General features: G+C 43.4%; 4 protein-coding genes across 5 annotated transcripts; 2 read left to right on the forward strand and 2 right to left on the reverse strand.

Moving 5' to 3' along the window:
* Nucleotides 1–304: 304 nt before the first annotated feature.
* Nucleotides 305–3,676, reverse strand: mettl13 (methyltransferase 13, eEF1A lysine and N-terminal methyltransferase). The gene is made up of 9 exons (XM_070909382.1): nt 3,524–3,676; nt 2,969–3,241; nt 2,421–2,889; nt 2,118–2,317; nt 1,844–2,033; nt 1,369–1,533; nt 1,051–1,263; nt 813–944; nt 305–706 (listed from the first exon to the last, which is right to left on the reverse strand). The coding sequence occupies exons 1-9, from the start codon at nt 3,674–3,676 to the stop codon at nt 414–416; spliced, it is 2,088 nt and encodes a 695-aa protein (XP_070765483.1). The 3' UTR covers nt 305–413.
* Nucleotides 3,677–3,949: 273 nt separating this feature from the next.
* Nucleotides 3,950–5,657, forward strand: itpa (inosine triphosphatase (nucleoside triphosphate pyrophosphatase)). The gene is made up of 8 exons (XM_070909095.1): nt 3,950–4,012; nt 4,207–4,264; nt 4,344–4,408; nt 4,499–4,572; nt 4,659–4,690; nt 4,810–4,922; nt 5,012–5,088; nt 5,326–5,657. Exons 1-8 carry the CDS (start codon nt 3,950–3,952, stop codon nt 5,456–5,458), a joined length of 615 nt encoding a protein of 204 aa, XP_070765196.1. The 3' UTR covers nt 5,459–5,657.
* Nucleotides 5,658–8,843: 3,186 nt separating this feature from the next.
* On the reverse strand, nt 8,844–9,937 carry rangrf (RAN guanine nucleotide release factor). Of its 2 annotated transcripts, none has more exons than XM_070909345.1 (2): nt 9,894–9,937; nt 8,844–9,745 (listed from the first exon to the last, which is right to left on the reverse strand). In XM_070909345.1, exon 2 carries the CDS (start codon nt 9,718–9,720, stop codon nt 9,139–9,141), a length of 582 nt encoding a protein of 193 aa, XP_070765446.1. In that variant the 5' UTR covers nt 9,721–9,745; nt 9,894–9,937; the 3' UTR covers nt 8,844–9,138. The 2 variants fall into 2 exon arrangements, with proteins under 2 accessions (XP_070765446.1, XP_070765447.1); XM_070909346.1 differs by having other exon boundaries at nt 8,844–9,786; nt 9,894–9,927.
* Nucleotides 9,938–10,603: 666 nt separating this feature from the next.
* Nucleotides 10,604–19,674, forward strand: vamp4 (vesicle-associated membrane protein 4). Its single transcript, XM_070909396.1, has 8 exons — nt 10,604–10,733; nt 12,534–12,635; nt 14,610–14,656; nt 14,840–14,890; nt 15,947–16,047; nt 17,509–17,588; nt 17,698–17,749; nt 19,474–19,674. The coding sequence occupies exons 2-8, from the start codon at nt 12,570–12,572 to the stop codon at nt 19,497–19,499; spliced, it is 423 nt and encodes a 140-aa protein (XP_070765497.1). The 5' UTR covers nt 10,604–10,733; nt 12,534–12,569; the 3' UTR covers nt 19,500–19,674.
* Nucleotides 19,675–20,877: the final 1,203 nt, after the last annotated feature.

Raw genomic sequence — 20,877 nt, forward strand, 5'->3', positions numbered from 1 at the left:
AGACACCAGGCAAGCATTCACTCCTCTGACCGAGAGCTATGTGAAATCCCACACATCCAGTGTGGGTAGGGCTCCTCTGCAACAAGATTCATCTACTGTAAATAACACTGCTGCATTCTTTTGCAATGAGGGAGTGTGCACTGTGTAGTACACTGGAAACCCGAAGCAAGTCAAATAGAAAGTGAAGGCTACATTTAAGGGGAAATAATACAACAATAATAATAAGGCACGGTCAAATATCTAACAGCACTGAATTGATTTCCACCACATTAAGATGGAAAGATAAAATGTTCTTTACTTGTGATTGTATATGTTATACATCATAATACTTCTCATTACATTGCACTGAATGGAAAAGTCAAAGCAGTATCAGTATTCAGTTTCAACACATGATTAAATCCAACAAACAAACTTTACTCTACTTTCAGGTCTTTTAACAGCTCTGCAATGTCTATATGTGGGCTGCTGTATGTTCCAGTCCTATTGGAGCACAGTGCGCTCTGCAGACTCTTGGCTGCTTGGTTCAGAGATGGGAGGATGCGAGCAGCGTCCGATGTTTCATTTTTTCCATGAGAGCACAGAAGGACTTCGTTGACCTCCCCTTCAATCTTTCTAGAGAGGATGGTTGGGAACACGGCGCTCACACGCTCCGACACGCTTTTTCTCAAGACCGAGTCACGACACACAAGGTTCAGTATGAATACACCTGGTCAAGGAGAGAGGATTACATGTAGATGACACAAACAACTATGATGAAATATTTAAATAGGACTATATGAATACATTTATTGTCATGATGAAAAATACTGTACCTCTGGGGGTTAGCAGGCTGCAGACTTTCTGCAGGATCAAGGTTTCTACAAAGGCAGCAGGAGGACAGCTCATACCCACAGTACTATCTTTATTGTCTACATCGAACATGATGACATCAAACAAGCGACCACCTATAGAGGAAAAAAACAGCCACAGTCACTTCTTGGTATTAGTTAATATATTCCCTGATGTAGTCTTTCTTTTAACTGCCCTCTCTTGGACTCCTCCTTCACTAACCTTCTTTCACCAGGGAACAGATGTGTTCAAGGCCGTCCCCGAGAGTGACAGTCAAACGATCGTCTGGTCGGAACCCGAACCACTCCTTTGCCACTTCCATCACAACAGGGTCTAGTTCTACAACCTCGACAGTAACATTGGGCACAAAGTCCCGTAGAAACTGAGGCAGGCCTCCTCCACCAAGCCCCACCAGGAGCACTGACACTGGGACATCTAAGACGGAAGATAGAGGGGATCAATTGGTCGCAGGTAATTGATATTTCCTGCCATCCTCCTCTTCCACATCAACAAGACTGTACAAAACAGGTGTGAACTGACCTTTGTTCTGTGGCGTGCCCACCCCAAGCATGGCAAGGCCGGCCACCATAACCTCATGGTGAGCGCAGCAGAGGAAGCCACTGTCCACTGCCAGAGAGGTGGAGGATGTTGCTGGAGCAGCTGCTGGCTTGACCTTCTTTTTGTTTTTCTTCTTGTGACTTAATGCTGCAGGGGCATAAATATTCATTCATTTCACCAATCTACATCTATGTTATAATAACTTATCATACATTATATAATATTATAATACTTTATACTGTACCATCATAATGTTTTTACTTATCATTTGTTGCATTCCCCTTGTATATTTTTTTCTGTCGTTGTTGATATTTGTTCGTTGGCTTCTTTGTTTGATGGGTGTTCATCAAATTTAACGAGTATATGCACTGTTTGTATTGCTTAATTTGTTAATATATTATTTATGATAAAAAAAGAGAGCATAACAAATTACAGTCAACGAGGAAAAAGAACTGACCAGTATTTGAAGGGACAAGACGGCTCTCTGATTGGACGAGGGCAGCATTAGACAGGAAAACGAGTCTCCGATACAGTTCTCCGTCTTCTCCCTTGACATTCTCCACACAATACTCCCCACTCAGCTCACTCACACCCCGGCTGACCTCCTCTCGCCAACCCAGGTCACCTCCAACTGACAGAAATGGCACCTGGTTGGGGACAGAGAACTCAAATTAATACACTATTATTGTAGAGAAAAGCATTTCTAAAAGGGGATATTTGCGCAAGCTTACCTGCTGGTTGGCTGGCATACCGGGGGGAGCCAGGTCCATCACCATTGGTGAGAGTTCTGACTGGACAGCCTGCATGTCTGTGTACTCCTGATTCCTGTGCATTGCCACAACAACCAGGCGCCGAAAGTTAGCACTGGCTGCGAGCTGCCTTCGCCCTTCACCGGAGCTGTAGAGCCAAGCTGTCTCACTGCCTTGTGGCACTGACAGGATAAGCAGAAGGAAAAAAATAATCAAAAAACAAAATACAACCAGTGCGACTAACATAGGAAGGCAAAAACATGATGAGATAACAGGAGAGCTCACCAATAAAAATAGCAAACTGGTTTGATTTTGGCACCTTGGCACCTGGGGCACAGTCTTGTACTGTGAGAGTGTATCTGGAAAGGCCAGTCTTGGCGTGGCAGAGAGTGAGTGAGAGGTTCGAGGTGGCGTCTGTGCCTGTGCGGAGCCTCTTTTTCAAGACAGAGTAAGCCTGACGCTCCCTCACAGCCGACAACAACTCTGCTACCTGTGTGAGACGAGCAGGGGCTCCATCTTCCCCAAGACACATCTCCAGAATAGGCGTTGGCATAGGCTGACGAAACTTGGTGCAGATGAGAACAAAGACAGGCAGAGCAAAGGAGTCCTCTTCGTTCCCACTTTCCTCCTGCAGGCAGTGGAGCCTCACTGCCCAGCCCAGCTGAACAAACTGCTCCACAGCCAACTTGATCACACTCTCCTGAGCCAACGTCACACAGACATACCGGCCACCGACACTTAGCACACGGCCCACCTGCAGACACAAGAAAACTGTGTACTGATTGAGGAAAAAACATATAGTCTGTGCACACCCTGACCCACTGGTTTCTCACCTCAGTGAGCATGTTCCTGGCCAGTGCTCCTTCCTCTTCTGATGCCATGGCATCCAGCGTGCCCTTGTCCAGAGCAGCCTGGTAGCTGGCATCCTCATATGGCGTTTGTGTAGCATCCACCTGCTGGAAGGTCAGGCCTGGCCGGCGCTCAGCGTTTCGCTGGTTCATATGGGTCACCACTGTCTCACTGATATCAATATTAGTGAGATGTTTGTAGCCAACATCATACAGCTGTTCACTCAGCTCAGAGTTACCACAACCGACAACCAACACCTGAAGGACAGAAATACAAAATACTGTTAATGAATCAGTTATTGTCAATGGCAATGGTGAAAAGTAACTAAGCACATTTACTTAAGTAAAATTACATGTGCAAAACATGATGCTCTTTTAATGTGAAAAACATTTTCTAGATTTAGCCACCCAACAGTTCATGAAGTAGACAAAACTGACATCTTGAACATTTAGAACAGTAAAATGCTATGTACATGTTAATGAAGTATTAGCTTGTTTATTTTTATGTGCATAATGACACTGCTCAACAAGTTTTCTTACCTTATCTTGGACTTTGATGTATTTATGTAGCACGCCGCAGAGTTTGTTGTAGTCTCCATACCACTCAAAAGCCTTCTCCCCGCGCTTCTTAAAAAACCTCTCCCAGTATTCTGCGGAGCTGAACTCCTCGGCAGTGCGAGGTAAAAGACTCATTGTCGGCTGTAGTGGTCACAAGAGGCCCAAAACGTTTCAGTTTACCGTGACAGGGTCTGTTTACGGCCACTTCTCCACATGGCACCTCGCATCGACTTTTCAAGCCGGACGACATTGCTGGCAGGACCGCTCGCTGATTGGAGGGTGCTTTCAAAGGCGGGGCTACATATTTCCCGGTAATTCGCTGAGGCCGTTCGAGCTGATTTTATTGGACGTTGCTGAGCACAAGTGTTCGGTCCGATATTGTTAGTCTTCCGGGTGTCTTTCTTCATCATGGCTGTGCCTACAGGAAGGTCTGTGGTCTTCGTGACTGGAAACGCAAAAAAACTCGAAGAGGTAAGAGTCAAACATTTCGTGCCTGAGACCGATGTCCAGTCTAAACCGTTTCAGACCCTTTTTGCCTTTATGCTGTTCCAGACTGTGCTTGCTTAATATAGGCAGTGAACGTGGGCTGTTCAACTCTTGTTCATGTGACAAAAATCAGTCCTGCTAGTTTTATGCTTTATCCTCTTTTTTGCCACATCCTTCAGGTCATTCAGATCCTGGGAGACAAGTTTCCCTACAAACTAGTGTCCAAAAAAATTGACTGTACGTATCAAAAGAGAGACCACCATTAGAATAAATATTTTCATGTGATCATAGCTCACTGAAGTATTTCTTTATTCAGTGCCTGAATACCAAGGAGAGCCAGATGAGATTTCCATCCAGAAGTGTAAGGAGGCAGCACGGCAGGTACAGTAACTGTTGTAAGTATGTAAGTAAATATTCTCTGTTTCTGTTGAATGACTGAAGCTACTACTGTTATTTGTTTTTCACCTTCAGGTTGATGGGCCAGTCATAGTTGAGGACACCTGTCTGTGTTTCAAGGCTTTGGGAGGCCTGCCTGGTCCTTACATGTTAGTATAATAACATTCACATCCCATTTTATCTTTAATTTGTGGTAATGAACAGTAATAATTACAACTAAACTTTGTTTTTGTAGAAAATGGTTCCTGGAAAAACTCAAACCAGAAGGTAAGTATGGCAACAGATGAAACACAGCTGAGATATTTTAGCAGAGATATTTAGAGCTGGATAGAAAAAGTGATGTGAGCTACACAGCACCTCTAACCTTGTTAAATGTTTTGTTGTAGGCTTGTACAAACTCCTAGCTGGGTTTGAAGATAAATCAGCGTGGGCTCTCTGCACTTTTGCTTTCTCTGCTGGGAAAGATGAACCAGTACAGCTCTTCAGAGGAAAAACAGAGGTCAGAATCTCTCTCAAACTGTGTCCGTGTTTGTATGGGTCAGTGTTTTTCTATTTTGTATTCACTCTAATAGCTTGATATTGTTTTAGGGACGCATTGTGGAACCCAGGGGGCCTCGAGACTTTGGCTGGGATCCCTGTTTCCAGCCAGAGGGATATGACAAAACGTAAGGAAAGGACTGCTTGAAATTTCCTGTTCATACCACAAGGGAGAGCCAGAGGTCAACAGATAACTTTCAGTATGGAAATGGGTTGAGCATTGCAGATTAGGTCATGCAACAAAATGCATCCTTGTGATGATTCCTTTCACCTTTATGCTGAGCATTTGACATTATTTATCACTACTGAGCCAAGCATAAAAACACATCCATACCGACTATCAGTTTCTTACCTCTCATCTGCAGGTATGCTGAACTCTCCAAACAAGTGAAGAATTCTATCTCTCATCGCTACCGGGCGCTTGCTGCCATGTCCGAGCACTTCTCTCAAACCAACAATACCTCACCACAGGGCAAGAGGAAGAAGCAGGTGGACTAAAGAGTAATTTTAGGCCAACTTCAGCTTCTGAATCTGGAGCAAAATGTATCAAACCTCAGGTCATCAGATTTGACAACGCAGAGGATACTCCTGATTGCTAAGACATTTTTTTATTGTTGAGTCAGAAGTATTGCAGATAATAGATTTAGATAATAGAATGTCTTCTTGTAGAATCTGCATTGGAAAATGCGCTGCATAATATCGGTTTTCCTTCATTTTGAATAAACATTTTGTTCATTTTAAACACATTCTTTGTGAAGGTTTCAGATATTTTTGTTATCATTGTTCCAGAGTGGATATTTGAAGACAACCTTTTGAGTTTTTGCTTCCAGGGACAAAGGTAGACTTGGAGAAGAGCATAGATAAAGAAAAAAGAAAAAAAGCTCCTGATGAGAGCAGCAGACCTCTCTGTGGCCGAGACTGGATCCTGGAGTTGACGAAGGAAGGAGAGGGTTGTTCAGGCTGGAGTCCAGAGAGAGAGGGGGGTGTGGGAGGAAAAGGTCTCTAATGGAGGAGAGGGTCTCAGTACAAACACAACAGGCATAACAGGGGAGTTTGGGTAATAAATGGAGCTGGAAGTCTCTGAGCAGGAGCTATGCATACACCTGTGACTGATTCCTCCCAGATGTACTGAAAATGTCACACAGGAACAAATACACGCACCCTCTGAGTGAAACCAGAGGACAGTAGAAACAGTCTAAAGGCATTACCACTGACATGTTATTTATTTCAATTGCATTGTTTCTTAATGTATTTATATTATATTAAACACTTCTAATCATGTACAAGGAACTTTTCACATTTGGTGATTTACAATAATACTCGTAAAGTAAACGAAGGTGCCGTAGGTTGTGAAATGACGGGACCACTCTGTTTGCTTAGACCTCTAGTTTTGTTTGGGGACTTGCCAGGAAGTAGCAAGTTGTTGTGAGAAGGAACAGGAAAGCTGTCTTCATCAGGGAGACTTCACTTCACCTGTCAGCCAAGTTTTTTAACAGCACATGGACGATATGTGCCAGACGCGAGGTCACTAGAGGTCAAAGACATCGCCGTGAAGGCATTCGTCTTTTCCTCTGTGAGTCAGAGTCAACACAGTTACTGTCAGTGCTGTAGCATTCACTGCCCCCCCCCCCCCAAGATACTGTCTATACAGTATGCATTTCTGAAAATTTAAAAGATTTAGGATGCACAACGTCAGCCAAGAAGGAGTTGGAATTGTTACAAAACACATGGTATTGTTTCATTTGACTCCATTCTTGACGGCAGCTTACGATTATTCTTCTAAAGGCATTCTCTCCTTTGTATAACATCAGGCTAAACATCAGACATCTAACTACCAAACTTTTTTTTAATATCATACATATGCTCACAGTTTAGATACGACAGGATATGACATTTCTACATTCAAATAAAAATGATTATTTTGGCACTTTTTGCCTAAATTTAATAATTTGAACCCAGATCATTGTGATTAAATTGTGGTTACCAAGCCATAAGAACGTTTCACTGTTACTGCACACCTTTACATGTGTGACGGCACTTTACTCAACTTAATTCTTCTTGCACTTCTCTTCGTACTTGTTTTTTGTCTTTTATTATTGTATCAGTTCTTATTGTGTTCACTGTTGCACTCAAGGAATGCAGTTTTGTTCCCCTGTATACTGAGTATCATGTATGGAGAGAATTACAATAAATTCTACCAGAAACTTTGGACCTTGAGCACAAGGATACTTTATTTAAGATTTTTTTAAGCTTACAAGAACAAGAGGTTTGGCACTAGTACCATGCAATTATATATTTAATGTATGGAGTCCAACTATTACAGAGTTTCTCAGTATTTGCGTTTAGAACCAGCGAAACTCAGAGATACTTCAGTGCAAAGAGTTGCACAGGTTTTTGTCCTCTAAGTAATTGCCTGAATATTAGGACATCCAAGGTGTTTGTGTAAAATGTTGGAGGGCCATAAAATAATTGATGAAATTGGAAAAACTTTGTTTATACAATAATGTTGTTTTTACCTCTGCCTCAACTGATTTTTTTCTCCTCTGGTAATTGGACAAAATAAAACAACCTAGAAAGAGACAATCATTCTTTTGTTAAACTGTTCACTGCTCTGCATATGACAAGTATCACAAGCCAGAAAGACCACTGCACTAAAGTAACCCAGTAGCCATTCTGTAATAGGCTGTTTTCAGGACCTGGAAAAAGCTTTGAGTCCATAATGTCTCAAACATTGTCTCCTGACATGACCTTTAAGTCAGATACTTGATCCAAAACCCTCAACAGGTCTGAAAGACTGGATGTTTTCAGTCCAGATCTCCAGTCCTTTACTGGATGTTTATCCAAGGTAGTCAGAAGGAGGTTTTGCTGTTGTGCTACTGTGGATGTTGTTGTGGTTAATGAAGGAATGTGCTACACTGGGATCACTGAGAGGAAAGGATGCCTGGCTTTATGAGATCTTAATCCGCCATGATTGCACCAGAAGATGAGAAGGGTTTGATGTGGCTTAGGGGAGACAGACTGTACTTCCTCTTATTTGTTATGCAGAACTTTATTTAACAGCAGACTCAAGTCAAAACCAGTTGTCTTCCAAAAGACAGCACATGTAAAAATAACTTCTACTGAATACTGTAGACTTTTCACTATTAATGAGGGTCAGTTTCCATTCCATAAATGTTGTGTTTTTTCACCAAACTCACCCTTGAATGAAGTCTTTCCAAGGTTTTTCAAGGTTCAGGCTAATGAATTATTTCACCATAAGGCCACTGCAGCAAATGATGGAAACAGTTGACCTAATACATATTCCTGCTGGGACTCGTCCTCTCAATTTTCACAGTTATGACCAATTCCCGCTGAAGACACTGAGGGCTCGTTGAATATTAGATGCATTTTAACTGCACCAGAGGGAGTTTATGTGTGGAATCTCAATTGACCTTTAACCTTCTGATCTCTACTTTGACCTTTGCCATTACTTGTGTGTTTTCATTACCATCATACTGTAAAGAAATATGGAGATTAGAGCAGTGCAGCACATGTTGGGTGTTAGTGAGTATTTAGTGGTCTGTAGGGGGAGGTTTGTGCATTACACATACTGGAAAGCCTCTACTCTATGTGAACTATTTGTATCTACATGTGTAAGCATAAAAACTAGCTGCTAGGGTGCTGGCAGTATTTCTGAGTGAAATAAAGGAAGAAAGGCATAAGTGAGAAAGGTCTCAAATCTCACGTTTCTCTAAAGTGTATACCTTCACATAAAAAAGAAATTCCTTTAAAAATAAAAAATCTGATCTGTGAGAGTTACTGCAGATCCCCACAGTACAGGCCAATTTTAGAACACAAACACATTTTAGTCTGATAATGATTTATTCTGAACCCAAGATTTTTCATCCAAAACCTTTATTATGACAAAACTATCTTTAGATCATGAAATGTTTGGTTCAGTTGTAAGAACAAAGTCTCCATCAAAGGCAGAACAGAGCATGTATTCCTGTGTGTCATGGCAGGGACAGGACCACCGCGCGAAGGAATTGCTTCCAAAACTTTTGGGTTGGGACCCAAAGCATGCTGCTGGCCAGATTCTCGTGGGGCCCTGGCAAACAAAGGTCTAATATGTTTAAATGTTTAAATGAGACTACGTCTGTAATCAGGTGAGGTCCCACACTGAGAAAGCAGCAGTTGTTCTACCCAAACAGCCCTGGGTTGTGCAGAGTCAGAGTCTGCAACAAGCGCTGAAAGTCCTGCACCGTCCATGGCTCTCTGTGTGTCCCCACCGAGGCAGCACTGCTGCTGTCAGGGCTGATACTCTGCGGGTCATTGAAGGTTATCAGGACATCCGTGGAGAACTGTGGCAGACGGAACAGACCCAGGTGGAGGGTCACTGTATTCCTCGCATCTTCATTGAATTTGGATACACACTGCGTCCCAGTCAGCATCCAGGCAGAGCTGCAGTCTGACAGGGACAGCTCAGATTTGGGCATGGGCACAACACTGGTCACTCCAAAAGCACCTGGCTCCAGAGCTTTGTTACTGCCTGCTATGTCTTCAAAATGATACCTGGCAGCGTCTTGGTCTGCCACCTGACCCTGGTACTCCACCAGCTCCACGATCAGGCTCTGGTCGGTGTGTGCATGGGCAAACACCTCCTGGTTGTCCGGGATCTCCCTCAGCTCACTGGTGTCTGTGGCGCTGTGAGGGATGACAGCTGACAGCGCTCCTCCAAACAGAGGATGAGACTGAGCAGCGTCGCCTCCAGCACGCTGCATTTCTCTGTGAAGTCCGGGCGCAGCTCTGGAGAAACAGCAGCAAAGACAGAGCCTGCTTTTAACTACCTGTAGTTACAGAAACACCGTCTGCTTAGAAAATAAAAAAATATATGCAGGAAAACGTAATAATATGACGCTATCTGTAAATGCAGGGTTATAAACAAATATCTTACCAAAAGGTACCCTCTGGGCCAACGATCTTTTCCGGTAAAAGTTTATCTTCTTCTTCTACTCGTCAAATTTTAGCCACTCTAGTCGCAGGTCAGGCGCGCTGCTGCCATCTACAGGTGAGGCAGGCAGACACCCTAAACCAGGCAGCGGTGGCAGAAGTATTCATATATTTCAGTAAAACTACGCACAACAGCGTAAAAACACTGCAAGTAAAAGTCCTGCAGTTTAAATTTTACTTTAAACTTACAGAAGTATTTGACTATGCAACATGTGTTTAATAGGTAAAAGTACTAAACGAGTTGTATATCGATATAGTACTCTTGTAATTGGTTGAGATGAAGCAAATTTTAATTTACTTCACATACTGCTGGGAAGTTTAATTATGAATTTGATTTTATAAACGGATCATATTTTTAATATGTAAAATCTACAAAGAAGGGGCTTCATTTCAATTTACATATACATTTATTCATAATTGTGCCAAAAAGATTTATATTTATATATATTTATATGAGGAATCTGAATATTTGCGGCATAAAGACTAAAAATGACGATTAAGTAAAATATCCCCCCACGCTGTCAAACATCTGCAGCGGTCCCTTCCCTCTCCTCCTCCAGCTGTTCGTGTTCATTTCCTGGTCAGCTGATTCAGACGGAGAAAAGACAGGCGGACCGCTAGCATCCATAATGACAACCCTGTCTCATCGTCCAGTCAGCATTTGAAATGAAAGTGACAAAACCATAAAGCCACCTCGAACCCCGAAAACCCCTGGATTAACACCCGAGTCTCTGTGTGTTTGTGTTCGTCAGCATCGAGCATCGGATCTTGGGGGAAACAGCAGGTAGCTAGCCACGTTAGCATCCTTAGCTTAGCTTAGCTGGGTAGCTAAATTTGTCAATGAAGCGGCCTGTGTGAACTAGCTAAATTAGCTACAAGCGAGCTTTTACATTGGTCCCCTTTCACTTAAAAGACTGTGGTGTAGTAATATAATGGTTAGTGTGGTAGACAACGATATTCTGACGTACTTGGGTAAATTTAAGCTGACAAACAGCTTAACCAGCTAAAGTTGTCAACGGCTGTGATGTAATTACTATTCCTGCTGTGCTCCAGAGATGGCAGGTTTATTTTCAGTACTAGCTCCCTCAAGTAGACCTGGACCGTAAAGCCGTTACATTAGCACCAAATAAAAATAGCTGTACGTGACTCAATGAACGCAGCATCTTGTTTTTCTTCCTTGTAAGAAGTTGATTATGTTAGTGTGGGCATTGTTTTGCATTCTTCCCTTGGTATTTGCTGAAAGGTGCAATCCATAAATTGATTGTGATCATTAATAATCTCCAACCCTCTCTTGTTATTATGGTATCTTCTGGTCTTTTGTACAAACCTGACACCACACTGTCTGTCAGGTTTATTTCTATGTTCTAGATCACAACTGTGATATGAATCCAATGCTGATTTTTTTTTTTATGGAGTGCACCTTTAAAAGTCCCCTCTTGAAATAGAGTAGTTTTCTGAAGTCTCCCTTCTGCGACCCTAACATGTTAGACTTGGCTTCTCCTCTTTCTCTTTTCTGTGTCTCTTCACGCTGTCGCTGCCTCAGATAGAGCCCTGTCCTCTGCTTCACTTCTCCTCTGTTTACTGGAAAGTTCCTCTGCTCTCCTGGCCACTGAAAGGCCTTTTTCCAACCACAGTTCCAGAAAACGACCGTGCTGCTGAGAAAGCCACAGTGTCAGACTGAACTGGATTCAATGGTATAAACTGTATTGTTGGATGGGGAGAGGTGGTGTGTGTATGAATGAGACTGCTGTGTCCCCCCCCCATGATAGTTACAGTAGGGCCTGATAATCACATGTTGTTTAGTTCAGTGTCACAGAGGCACTTTATTGAAGCACCGTTGTGTTTTGCCAGACTGTTACTTGTGTTTGGAACAAGTAACACCCAAACACACTCGAGGGGGTTTAATTGGAAGAACAGCATGTTTTCCACGTTCGACATAGTAGAGTTTTTCACCCTGAAGCACAGAGCTATGATGACATTTCCTTTCATAGCTAGTGAGCCTCAATGCCTGCTCACACCAGAAATATTAGGAAGACATCACCATAATGGGATATCTTAATATTTCTTTGTTTACTGACAAGGAATAAAACTGTATTTCACAGATGGCCGACATAATGGAAGAACCACTTTAACCACCTTAACATGTTCCAGAGGTAAATATTAGATTGCAGAGGAGATGAACACAATCCGCTCTGTGACTAATAACAAAGTCATGCTGTTGAACAGGAAGCGTCTGGACTAGAGGCCTCCTCAGACTGCTTGACCATGACCAGTCTCATTAATGCAATCATTACTGAGCGAGTTTAGGTTTTAGGGTCTCACTGTGTTTGTACACTTAATGCTTTGTTCCCCACGTCCTGCTCCCATGCAGGACCTGGCTGTGGTTATGCCTGCAAGTCCGATTACTCATTTCCACCTACCAATATTAGAGCACTCCCATTTAGCAGACTGCCATGTGCAAAACTTATGAGCAACAGGGCCCTTGTGGCTTGGTGCAGGAGTGTTGAGGACTGTCCATGTTTTCGTAGAGCTCCCCCACAGTGCTGCAGATCCTAACCGATGATCCTCTTCTCCGATCCTACAGAGGGAGCCAGATTTGGAGGAGCAGCCTGAAGACAACATGCCCCCCAAGTTTAAACGACACCTCAATGATGACGAGGTCACGGGATCCATTCGCAGCGAGAGGGTGAGACACAGATGGAGGGAGCGGTGGCGTTTGGGTTCTGGCTTATCACCATCATTAAGAAGCAGGGGGTAGAAGAAGCAAACTGAATACAGGCTGGGAAAAGGGAGCACCTGATGATTTAGAGTTAGAGTGAGTGTGCTGTAACCGGGATAAGGTTGAAAGCTGTCAGTAAGGCGCTGTAAAAAATAATTAGGCAGGTTTTCTTTTACACAGAAGTCATAGAAGTAGGGGATATTGGAAGTATGGGAACATTTCATTTGAAATGTCCATTATAGTCAAAAACAGATGTTGATATAAGATGCAGATTTTGCTGTAAACTTAGTGGAAAAACTGAAGGAAAAGTGTACAAAAGAGAGTGGACCTTTCAAAGGAAGTAAGAGAAGAATCTCTAGAATCTCCTGTGGCCAAATGTCTGGTTCTCATCAAAGTGTTCATCCCCTCCCGCCCACCTCCACCTTCCCTGTCCTCCCTCTGATTCTTTACTTTATTCAGTCCTCAGTTTCCTCTGCGTAATCCTGTTTGTTATTGTGTTGAACGGGGATCAAAGCTAAGCTTATGGGGAGAATTGCATAACAAGAATGCTCCCTTCCACCCTCCATGCTTTCCCTTTACTGCCCTACCTCCTGTCCCCTGATAATAGCTACCAGTTCTCCCCTATGTCTCCCATACTAGACAGTGGAAAGAAAGAAAGATGTTGCACAGAAGGAGAGTGTTAGTGCCTCGACTTATAAAGTTATTTATGATCATGTGGCCACCATTCTCTCAGCTTCTTTGCAGATCACAGTGTATTTACAAGAAAAGAAATATATTGGCACGGCATTGGCTGGCAGCTGTCAACATTACAGGACATCCACAGCTTCTGTGTCTTGATTGTTAGCAGGTGATTAAAATGGGAGATTTAACTTAAACTACTACTAAACTATCTACATACTATAATTAATACTGCTCCTTAACTCATGGAACAACATACTGTATGCAGGAGAGCTTTCTTTTCACAGTAGCAGTGAATATAGTCCTCCTGTCTGCCGTCTAATGAGAAACTTCCCTCCTCCTGGTACAATTCTCCTCCTGTGAGAATTTAATGCAGCTGTCCTCACTAATTCTCTATGAATAGCATTTCACACCAGGCACTTTCTGCCCCTATTAAAGCCATCAGTGGTTCAGACATGGCAGTGATCATGGCAGTGTGAGTTAATCTACCCTGAGATGCCAGAAACTCTCTTTTCTTTTATCTTAATCTGTTCAGGTCCATTTTGGTTTCCCAGCAAAACTGATCGTCCTTGTCAGAGTTAGATGTTGAGGAGTCTTTAGAGAGCACAAGAGGAAGGATTTTTTACTGAGGTTTGGCAAGCAGAACAGCAGAGTAACAACAGTGTTTTATAGTTAGTAAGTCCATATAGAGTAAGTGAACTATAATAGCAGTGCATTTGGCCACATCTGCCTTCTGAAGACAGACAGAAAAAGCATCTATTGATCAGTTCAGCAGCTATCTGGCCTCTGGAGGAGTTCAATATCTCTGTATCAGCAACAGCAGCTGCGAGTGCCAGGAATGTACTTTGTTTAGGCCTTTTAACTGACAAGATGTTGGTACTGGAGCTTGTTCCTGACCCAAATCCAAAAGCATTTCATTCATTTGCTAAAATACTAAATTCTGGCCCTTTAAACTTGTTAGTCTTTGTCCACAACCAAGATACCAATGACATACTGTAGGTTGCAGGGTGATATCATATAAGTTGTTATCTGGCAACCAGAATTGTCCAAAAAAAACAGTGGAAATGGGGGCCGGTGTGAAAATCAGTTTGGTGGTTCCCAATCTTAGCACCAGCATCGGCCCCTTTATCAGTAGGAAAGCTTTCTACCTGTAGTTAAGAGTCCCATTTTTCACCAGCCACACGGCCCCTGTGGTCCCAGCTCCCCTCATGGGAGATGGTAGTCATTCAATATCAAGACCTGTGACCTTTTCCTCTTTTACAGAGGAACCTACTGGAGGAGGACTCCGATGAGGAGGAAGACTTCTTCCTGTGAGTTTGTGCGAGGACATATTCTGTTCAGGCACTGAGCTTATTAGAACAATAATAAATAAAATGTATTCATAGTACATTTTACACAACAAAGTTACAATTTACCCAGCAAAATAAGTTGTTAGAGTTGAAAATACATACACTAAAATGGTAACTTTGGCTTCATTAATGCCTGTTTTCCAGGAGAGGGCCCACAGGACCCAGATTTGGACCTCAGAATGACAAAATGAAGCAGTAAGTACCAACACATTCCTCACTACAGCTAAAAGCCAGAGGTCAGAGTGGTGTTGCCAGCACTGTGAGTTTTGGTGTTGGTGTTATGTAACTGTGGTTCGTCATGTTTACCAGAAGCTGCAGGTTTGTTAGCGGATTGTGTAGGATTGTGTAAGAGGGGCCATCATGTGAAGGTTATTGTGCAACCTTTCTAGAACGGCCCGGTCCCTCTGCAGTCTGTTTCCACATTAACCTCCAGCCGGAGAGCCGAGAGCAGAGAAGGTCATCGTTGAGACAGTCTGGCACCCAGAGTTGTTTCTCCACACTGTTCATACTTGACAGTTTGTCATTGTTGTGAGCACATGAAACCAGATGCCATCATTACAGAATCCAGGAATGTGTGTGTGCACACATTGCCCAGGCTCTTCACCTCTGTGTCTGTCTGAACCTGAACCCCTGAGCTCCTCCCGTGTGTGTTTATGTGTGTTTGTGGCAGCCCCTGCTTCTTCATGTCCCCCAGTCCCCCTGCATATTGGTTTTGCATGTTTAATATTCCAGCCTTCAACATGCAATCAAGCTGAAATCCAAGACCGATCATTTCCTGCAGTCCCTTGTCTGAGACAATCAGTGCAGTGGTGCTGGAAAATGTGATCCGTTGTTATAGAAAACAAATTCCTTTGTCTTGTATCTCACTTATGAGCCTCTAGGCCTTTTTAAATGCCTTTGCCAATGTCCTCCCTCCCACTGACCCCGCACCCCTCCAAGAATTACTTTGAAATAAGAGTGACTGAAGGGTAATCTGGGCTAGTCATGCCATGCTCAGGTATGAGTACCATGAATAAAGCAAGGATTTGAGCACAGGTGCTGGCAGGTCACAGTGAGGCTGAACATCGTTTGACAGGCTTTTTATTGCCTGCCAACTGGACAAGGTTAGAAACAGAGAAGAAGATATTGTTGGGAAAACAGGTGCTTTGTGCTATGGAAAAAAAAGATCAATCCATTACAAACCCTACCTTGTATCATTTCTCATTCATGTCTATTCTTTCTTATTAGTCTCACACCAATTTGTGTCCTCAGGGTGCAGTCGCAGGTTGATGAGGTGATCGATGTGATGCAGGAGAACATCTCCAAGGTGATAGAGAGGGGCGAGCGTCTCGACGACCTGCAGGACAAGTCGGGTGAGTCCCAGCGGGAACAGCGTGTGTTTTTGTGGGGGTCGGCATGTGCAAAATATGTGTGGTTTGTTGATTTACAAAGTAAAATGAAGTTGAAGCTCTACAGGGAACGCTTTCTCAGTCTGGTTTGTTTTAATGTTTCCACAGGTAGTCTGCTGTTCTCACTGTATGTAGGATTATTTCGACATTTGCTTTTGTTAATGGGAACGTTTCTGCAATGTGCATTTGTTTTAAAAGAAAAACATAAGTTATTGAGGCCCAATGACCCTAAATCTCTTAATATCTATAAATCGAGCAATGAAGGTTTGGATAATATCTTGTTTTGTCTGACCAACAGCCCAAAACCCAAAGATATTCAGTGTATTATAACATAAAAGACAAAGAAAAGCAGCAAATCCAGGTTTAGTGTTTTACCAGGTGTGTATCTTCAAACGTTTGACAGGTCTTGCACTCTCATTCACACAGCCCCATTTTTTTTTCTCCACTCGGTGGACATCAAGCAGGCATGTGAAACGTGTTTAGCTCGCTCCGTGCAACAAGACATTCACAGGGTCTTCTTCTCCTCCTCCTCCATGGATGAAGAGCTCGTGTCTCTTGCCAGTCTATTAGGCCTCATCATGACATCCACACAGATGTTGTATAACTGCTCACTCTATCATGTCGGCCGGCCAAACAAGACAATGACGCACATCTGGAACACATTTGTGTGTGCGTATGTTTGCATGAGTCTTTGTGTATTTGTGAGTCTGTGGACACATTGTGTGGCTGTCTCTGCAGTGCGTGTTGTCCTTAATAGAGCTCTTTACGTGAGCAGTATAATATCCTGTGATTGACACTTACAGTTTGCTCTCCATGTGCAGGTAGCCTGTCGTTAAATTCCTGAAGATTAACAAGCATCTTATCTGCACTTCTCTTTGTAGTAGCGGTGGCTCGTTAACAGGCACATGGACGTGGAAATAGCAGACACAAAGACTCTTAAGAGGGACAGGGGCTTGGACAAGTACAGTGCTGCACGCTAGGGAGCTGTAACCTTCTTGTTAAAATGCATAAACATCAAGTTAACAACAGTATCCAAGAAACAGAGAGACGGAGAGCAGTGTGGGTGAGCATTCTGGAGGGGGAGATCACGACAAGGACAGACAGAAGGGAGGATGTTTGAGAAAATGTGCCTTCGCTCCGTCATGTATAAATTCGGCAACTTGTTGTTGAACATTTCTTGGCAGAAAAAAAAAAGAAAACAGTTCATAGGAGTGAGCTCATCAGCAGAGCTAAGGCTTACATAACTCTTAACACCTTACACAACACAGAGCCAGTTTGAGTCACCTTGTCCAACATCAACATCAAAACAATAGCAGGCTTATTGTTTACTTGGTGATTTAACAAGTGTTTTTTTTCCCCTCTTCTCCAATTTATTTTTTTCTCCTCACGTGTCCTCATCTGTGCTGTGGTCATGTGATGCCCCAGAGAGCCTATCGGACAACGCCTCGGCCTTCAGCAGCCGAGCCAAACAGCTGCACAGGAGGATGTGGTGGAGAGACATGAAGGTGGGCTGACCGTCTGTTTTCTGCGTGTGTGACACCTTCATGTGTCTCTTCATTAGTTTACATTGAAGTTGCAGTCAGAGGTGTTTAATGTGTGTTGTTTCTTCCACAGATGAAGATGATTATTGCCTTGGTAGTTGTTGCTCTCCTGCTCATTATCATCAGTGAGTATTGGACCAAACACACCGGCACAGTTTACATTTACAGTGCATCCGGAAAGTATTCACAGCGCTTCACTTTTTCCACATTTTGTTATGTTGCAGCCTTATACCAAAATGGATTAAATTCATTTTTTTCCTCAAAATTCTACACACAACACCCCATAATGACAACGTGAAAAAAGTTTTTTTGAGATTTTTGCAAATTTATTAAAAATAAAAAACCTGAGAAATCACACGTACATAAGTATTCACAGCCTTTGCTCAATACTTTGTTGATGCACCTTTGGCAGCAATTACAGCCTCAAGTCTTTTTGAATATGATGCCACAAGCTTGGCACACCTATCTTTGGGCAGTTTCACCCATTCCTCTTTGCAGCACCTCTCAAGCTCCATCAGGTTGGATGGGAAGCGTCGGTGCACAGCCATTTTCAGATCTCTCCAGAGATGTTCAATCGGATTCAAGTCTGGGCTCTGGCTGGGCCACTCAAGGACATTCACAGAGTTGTCCTGAAGCCACTCCTTTGATATCTTGGCTGTGTGCTTAGGGTCGTTGTCCTGCTGAAAGATAAACCGTCGCCCCAGTCTGAGGTCAAGAGCGCTCTGGAGCAGGTTTTCATCCAGGATGTCTCTGTACTTTGCTGCATTCATCTTTCCCTCTATCCTGACCAGTCTCCCAGTTCCTGCCGCTGAAAAACATCCCCACAGCATGATGCTGCCACCACCATGCTTCACTGTAGGGATGGTATTGGCCTGGTGATGAGCGGTGCCTGGTTTCCTCCAAACGTGACGCCTGGCATTCACACCAAAGAGTTCAATCTTTGTCTCATCAGACCAGAGAATTTTGTTTCTCATGGTCTGAGAGTCCTTCAGGTGCCTTTTGGCAAACTCCAGGCGGGCTGCTATGTGCCTTTTACTAAGGAGTGGCTTCCGTCTGGCCACTCTACCATACAGGCCTGATTGGTGGATTGCTGCAGAGATGGTTGTCCTTCTGGAAGGTTCTCCTCTCTCCACAGAGGAACTCTGGAGCTCTGACAGAGTGACCATCGGGTTCTTGGTCACCTCCCTGACTAAGGCCCTTCTCCCCCGATTACTCAGTTTAGATGGCCGGCCAGCTCTAGGAAGAGTCCTGGTGGTTCCGAACTTCTTCCACTTACGGATGATGGAGGCCACTGTGCTCATTGGGACCTTCAAAGCAGCAGAAATTTTTCTGTAACCTTCCCCAGATTTGTGCCTCGAGACAATCCTGTCTCGGAGGTCTACAGACAATTCCTTTGACTTCATGCTTGGTTTGTGCTCTGACATGCACTGTCAACTGTGGGACCTTATATAGACAGGTGTGTGCCTTTCCAAATCATGTCCAATCAACTGAATTTACCACAGGTGGACTCCAATTAAGCTGCAGAAACATCTCAAGGATGATCAGTGGAAACAGGATGCACCTGAGCTCAATTTTGAGCTTCATGGCAAAGGCTGTGAATACTTATGTACATGTGATTTCTTAGTTTTTTATTTTTAATAAATTTGCAAAAATTTCAAAAAAACTTTTTTCACATTGTCATTATGGGGTGTTGTGTGTAGAATTTTGAGGAAAAAAATTAATTTAATCCATTTTGGAATAAGGGTGTAACATAACAAAATGTGGAAAAAGTGAAGCGCCGTGAATACTTTCCGGATGCACTGTAAATAATGTGCAGAGCATCTCACTAAGTATTCTTTCTCTCTTTCAGTTCCAGTGATCCTGCGATATCGCTAGTGTCTGACGAGGAGGATGAGGGAGAACCCTCCTCTTCCTCTTCTTCCTCTTCTTCCTCTCTCTCTCCTCTGCACACAGTCCTCCACTCCCGCTAGGGGGCGCCAGCCAGCCTCCCCACCCCTCCTCAGTGTCGGCCTGTGTACCCTCAAGGATCTGGCCTCAACTTGCCCTTAGTACAGATCTTATCATCGGTATTTCCACATGAATCTGCTGTGAGATCAGCACTAAGGCTCGGTTTGATCCCTGGTTTGCTACAGAGCTGCAGAGGGGGGACACAGGAGAACTGGGGAGATATTTTAATGCAGTTTGGGAGAAAACGCTGACTCTCAGCCCTCTAGTCAATGTGAAGGAGTGCTCCATTCCATGATACATATCACATGTAGGGCCCTGTCTTTGCCTTGACCACAGGGGAAACTCCAGGTTCTGCATATTACATCATATAGATAGATACTGTAAAGTCGGGTGAATCCACACCAACTAGCTGGTCTGAATCTGCTGCAGCAGCCTCATATAAAGGGGCTCTAACATTTAGCGAATGAAAGTCAGATGTCTGCCCATGATTCCTTGTGTGCTTGTCTTCTCACCGCCCGAGGATGAGAGTGTTTATAGGGAACATTTTGTGAACACGGGCACGTTTTGCTGTTCTACACAAGGCGAGGGAACATCTGAGGTTCATCTGCGTAGTCAAAGGTCGCTTCTTTTATTCATCAGAAAGGCTTTCCTACACTTATCAGGTATGTTTCCTCATCAGTACAGGTGATTGGAAAAGGGATCAGATGGGAATGCCATCTGTTCAGACAACATTCTGCTGTCTTTACATTGTTCTACTCCAGAAATCACCACTTTCCATGTCTGCCTCTTGATAGCTTGTTATACCGTACAGCAGAATGAATTCTGTCCTTGCCACCCTGCACTCTCTCACCTTCCTCCTGGGTTGCACTGAGCTCTGGGCCCGCTTGGTCACGGCTATCCTGCTTTCCTGCTAGCGACATTAAACTGTCTCTCACTCTGCAGATGGTTCTGTTTGGTTTTAATACTGCTCCTGTCTTTTTTTTCACTATTCTTCAGGTCTTATTTCTGCTGGTCGCTCAATGTGACGCTTGTATGAATGCTGGTATTCTCATCGCTGCTGAAGGGACAATTTTACCTCTCTGTAGTGTTACATTATGTTTAAGGAGGGGTAGTTTTAAGTGATGCAAGTTAAAAGTTGAGCTGTGAAACAAAACTTAGGTGTCATTGTGTCTGGGTTAATTAACTGTATAATACATTAAAACTACATTGTCATTTTATTATTTTTAATGTAATTTATTTTAGCTGTAAATATTGATTCTGTAATGATGTACAATACTCTGGCATTGCATTGGATGACTGTGATATA

This window comes from Enoplosus armatus, chromosome 7 (assembly GCF_043641665.1).
Source record: "Enoplosus armatus isolate fEnoArm2 chromosome 7, fEnoArm2.hap1, whole genome shotgun sequence".
Lineage (NCBI taxonomy): Eukaryota > Metazoa > Chordata > Actinopteri > Centrarchiformes > Enoplosidae > Enoplosus > Enoplosus armatus.